Here is a 3638-nt window from a genome sequence, read left to right as displayed (position 1 = left end):
CAGCGGAACCCAGGAAAAAGGCAGAGTGCTACCTAAAACGTTTATATCGTCAGTTGATGACCACCATGTCCTCTAACAATTGCAGCCAGGAAAGATCAAGGCACAGGTCACAATAGCCTGGTAAGGAAACCTAGTCATACTTTAACCATTCTAAAAAGTTAAGCATTGGAATCCCGATTGACGCGACCCCTGATCGTGAACATGCAGAAGGAGTCCTTTTAAAAAAAGGAATTGCAATCACTACGTTTAAGTTCTGTACCAAGGTGCTAATCCAGGCGAGATCTATTCATGGAAAAACAATTGAGCAACAAATATGGTCAAGGTTGAAGGTAGAACTGTTAATGCCGTAACAATTGGAGGGAGCTCGATGCATTCTCTCCGTGCCTTGTTCAGACCTCTACAGGGCATAAGCCAGAGCAACTCATTGTCAAAAAGCAATAAATTCGGTCGCCCTTTGGAGAAAGTACTTCTTTGCACAATTGAGACACACGCATTGCTACCTGAAGCAGTAATGTGTGGCTTGGCAAGCCTTAAATATGATTGAAGTGACGTTCCCATTCATTTTATGGTTATTAGCCAGTGGGGTACAATGGCCGGCAACCGTTGCACAATTTACTCCCCAGCTCGAAATGAAATTCGAATCGATGCTCTGCATAGCAATTTGACAATACTGAAATCTAGTAGAAATATACCATGCCAACCAACCCAGGTCAAGAATGGGAATGTGGGAGCTTGTGAGCAGCGTAGATCTACTATAGGCCTGCTGGCCAATGAGATGCTCATGTCTCTAAACACTTAAACTGAAAGGGAAAATAAAATGAATTTTCCTTACATGGCGACCACAAAACACGGAAAAGGCAAAAACTGCAGTGCAGAAGGCTTTTATTCGTAGTCAGCCACAATTATTCTTTCAGAACATTTGATGAAAAACGGTACAAAACGCAGCTCTATTTCTCAGTAGCACGGGCGGTCATTTTGGTGTAAGTGAGCCCCTTGTAGACGCCACGCAGGGGAACGTCAAAGAGAGCGCCGTTCATGCAGGTGATGCGCAGCAGGGCCGTGTACGGGAGGTCGATGTTTGCACGCCCGATGCTGGCGACAACGGTGACGGTCTTGTGCGGAGGAACAGAGACGGGGAACGTGAGAGTTTCCATCCGCTCCTCCGTGTTCTCGATCTTGTACGTGCTCGAAGAGCCTACGGTGAAGCTGAAGCCGGTCTCCACCGCCACGACCTCCGGGATGCCTGCCGACACGGTCAGGCTGAAGGTGAACTCGATGCTGTTGGTCGTAGACCACGATGACGTTTTAGTTATTGTCTTGGAGCTCTCGAAGGTGTGAGACTGCATGACGCTGGTGTCGTTTATGTACTCCATTTGTTTAATCTCCTCCATCTGCACGTTAGGCAGAACCTGGTGCAAAGTTGGGTAGTTCATGTTCTGGATCACCGACGATTTTATATCATTGATGAAAAGGAAGCCCATGGAGTCAATGTCAGCCCCCGCTCGGCCCTGAACGCCCAAGCAGATGCCGGAGCCCACCTCGATCTTGTACTCGGTCTTGAGCCCCCAGTCCGTCATCTTGGCAAAGAACTCGCGGTTGCGGCTCGTTCTGAACTTGATGGCACCCAGACGCGTGCCGGCCCCATTGCCCCACAGGGAGAGCTGCGACATGAACTCGCCCGACTGGAATTCAAACTGCTGAGCAGAGGAGTCCACGGTGCCGAATGTCTGCCTTCGCCCGTCAGTCAGCCGCACCTCCACACCCCTCACTTGCCAGCCTCCAACGCTCACGGAGAGTTTCTGCAGCGTGGCCGCATTGCTCCTTCCATCAAACGAGAAAGCATTTCCACCTTGGCCTCCAATGATGTGCAGCGCAAGTGGGTACGACATTATGTCAACCTGGCAGACAGAAAGGAGAGCATGGCAAGAATGCTTAAAGCACGAACCATTATGGCTGCCCGAGTGTAAACACAAGCATTAGTACAGTGCACCATAGAACAATGTACCATTCATCTTAAAGTTGAACATTTTGCAATTCAGGTCTGCAAACCATTGGCACCAGATTAATACCCAATAGACATTCATTTCATGTTCATCATTATAGTTATGCTTTTGCAAATTGGAAATTAAAATAAGCAAACTTAATAAACTATTTTACATTGAGAAATCTTACAGCACAAAGTGCACTCTTGTGAACCCACCACTGAACAATTAACAGTTACTTTTAGGCACGCTCATGGAACTGCAGGGCATTATTGGTGGCCAGGAGTATCAAATAATTAACTCTACCTTATCTTCCTACATCAACCAGCAGGATATACAGTACAGGCCCATTCCACAACCCTCAAGCCACACGGTCAGAGTAACCCATCTAGCATTGGGAATGTAATAGGGCTGCACGCGTCATGTAGGGAGCGGTAGCACAGATACCTTTTTCTTTCCACGAAGTCAAAAGCTCAGCGAGACGATCCAGGCACTTGGCTGCAGGTCGACCTACACGGGTTATCGCAACAAAAGCAGATGGGTTAAGGTGGCGAGGGGAAACCAGATTAATCCTTTAATCCAAGAACAATCAAATATCAATACGCAGATCGCCCAGACAAAACCATCCTGGCTCAAAAATGCCTAGTAGAGGTCTTTTAGTAGGAAAAATCCAGACCAGTCATTTTAGGTATCGAATCAGATTAGGGTTAAGGCAATACAAGATAAGACGGGTTTGTAAACTTGTCAAATTAGACAAGTCTCAAACATTGGGTTTTTAGCTTCCTCCATGAAACCCTCAGATTTCAGGTCAGTTTAAACGAGTTTCCCCAGTGGATAGGCACACTATGCGAATGACCCAAATTACAGCAGATTCTCAACCGCGGAAATTATCCGTGGTAGGTGAGATTTAGAAACGGTACAGGAGGGATGGTGTGAGAAAAATGCGGGGAGATGAAACCGGCGAATTTTTTAAAAGATCGTTGCAAACCATTAAACGGCAAAAGCACCCAGTTAATGTGTCTAAAGACAAAAAGGCGCAACTGAAATTTTTCGTGAGCACTTCACAAATGGGTTGAAGAGGTCAAAGCAACCACTGTACCAAAACCGAATTCCTCTAGGCACCATGCCTACCTCAGGAGCCAACTCCGTGAAGCGCAGATATTCTGTGTTGGTTCTGCCCTCCTTTATATACAATGGAGCACTATCACGTGGTACAATCACGTGGGCGTGCCTTCCCATCCCTGGCCAATCGTGGGGGTGGGAGGGATAAGGCAATTATCGCGAGCCAATCAGCGCGAGGATTCACTAATTGGATGGGTGGCGCTTCCTGCACTGCGCGCCCATTATGTGTGGGCAGCCGTTAATAAGCCGAGCCACGCGCGCTGACGCCTCATGAATGCAATCACAGTTCGCATATGAGTCTGTTGAGAGTCCATTGAGGGAGCTCATGTCACGTGGCATAATTACGCACGCGTTCCTCCGTCCATCTTCCTCTCCAGGCCAATCACTGCGAGCCAATTACCACGAGGATTCGCTCATTGCATGGGTGGTCGTTCCGCGCACACGTGCCCATTGTGTGAGCCGCCGTTTATCATCCGAGCTACTTACAAGCGCCTCGTTAATGCAATCACGGTCCCGATACGAGGCCTTGATAGT

At 47.9% G+C, this 3638-nt stretch overlaps 1 protein-coding gene across 2 annotated transcripts; it reads right to left on the bottom strand.

The window, feature by feature from the left end:
- Nucleotides 1-947: 947 nt before the first annotated feature.
- On the bottom strand, nucleotides 948-3221 carry LOC144953781 (aerolysin-like protein). Of its 2 annotated transcripts, none has more exons than XM_078884420.1 (2): nucleotides 3114-3221; nucleotides 948-1898 (listed from the first exon to the last, which is right to left on the bottom strand). In XM_078884420.1, exons 1-2 carry the CDS (start codon nucleotides 3219-3221, stop codon nucleotides 948-950), a joined length of 1059 nt encoding a protein of 352 aa, XP_078740546.1. The 2 variants fall into 2 exon arrangements, with proteins under 2 accessions (XP_078740546.1, XP_078740547.1); XM_078884421.1 differs by lacking the exon at nucleotides 3114-3221 and adding an exon at nucleotides 2430-2494.
- Between the last annotated feature and the right edge of the window lie 417 nt (nucleotides 3222-3638).

The sequence above is a fragment of the Lampetra fluviatilis genome (assembly GCF_964198595.1).
Source record: "Lampetra fluviatilis chromosome 45 unlocalized genomic scaffold, kcLamFluv1.1 SUPER_45_unloc_1, whole genome shotgun sequence".
Classification (NCBI taxonomy): domain Eukaryota; kingdom Metazoa; phylum Chordata; class Hyperoartia; order Petromyzontiformes; family Petromyzontidae; genus Lampetra; species Lampetra fluviatilis.
The sequence above is the reverse complement of the archived record's forward strand: the minus strand, read 5'-3'. Positions and strand labels throughout refer to the sequence as shown.

Bases quoted from the DNA above. Each gene is read 5' to 3' on its own strand.
- LOC144953781 (XM_078884420.1), bottom strand. From the start codon at position 3,221: ATGGGAAGGCACGCCCACGTGATTGTACCACGTGATAGTGCTCCATTG. The intron at 1,899-3,113 runs GTAGGCATGGTG...TCTGTCTGCCAG, and splicing joins TCACGGAGTTGGCTCCTGAG to GTTGACATAATGTCGTACCC.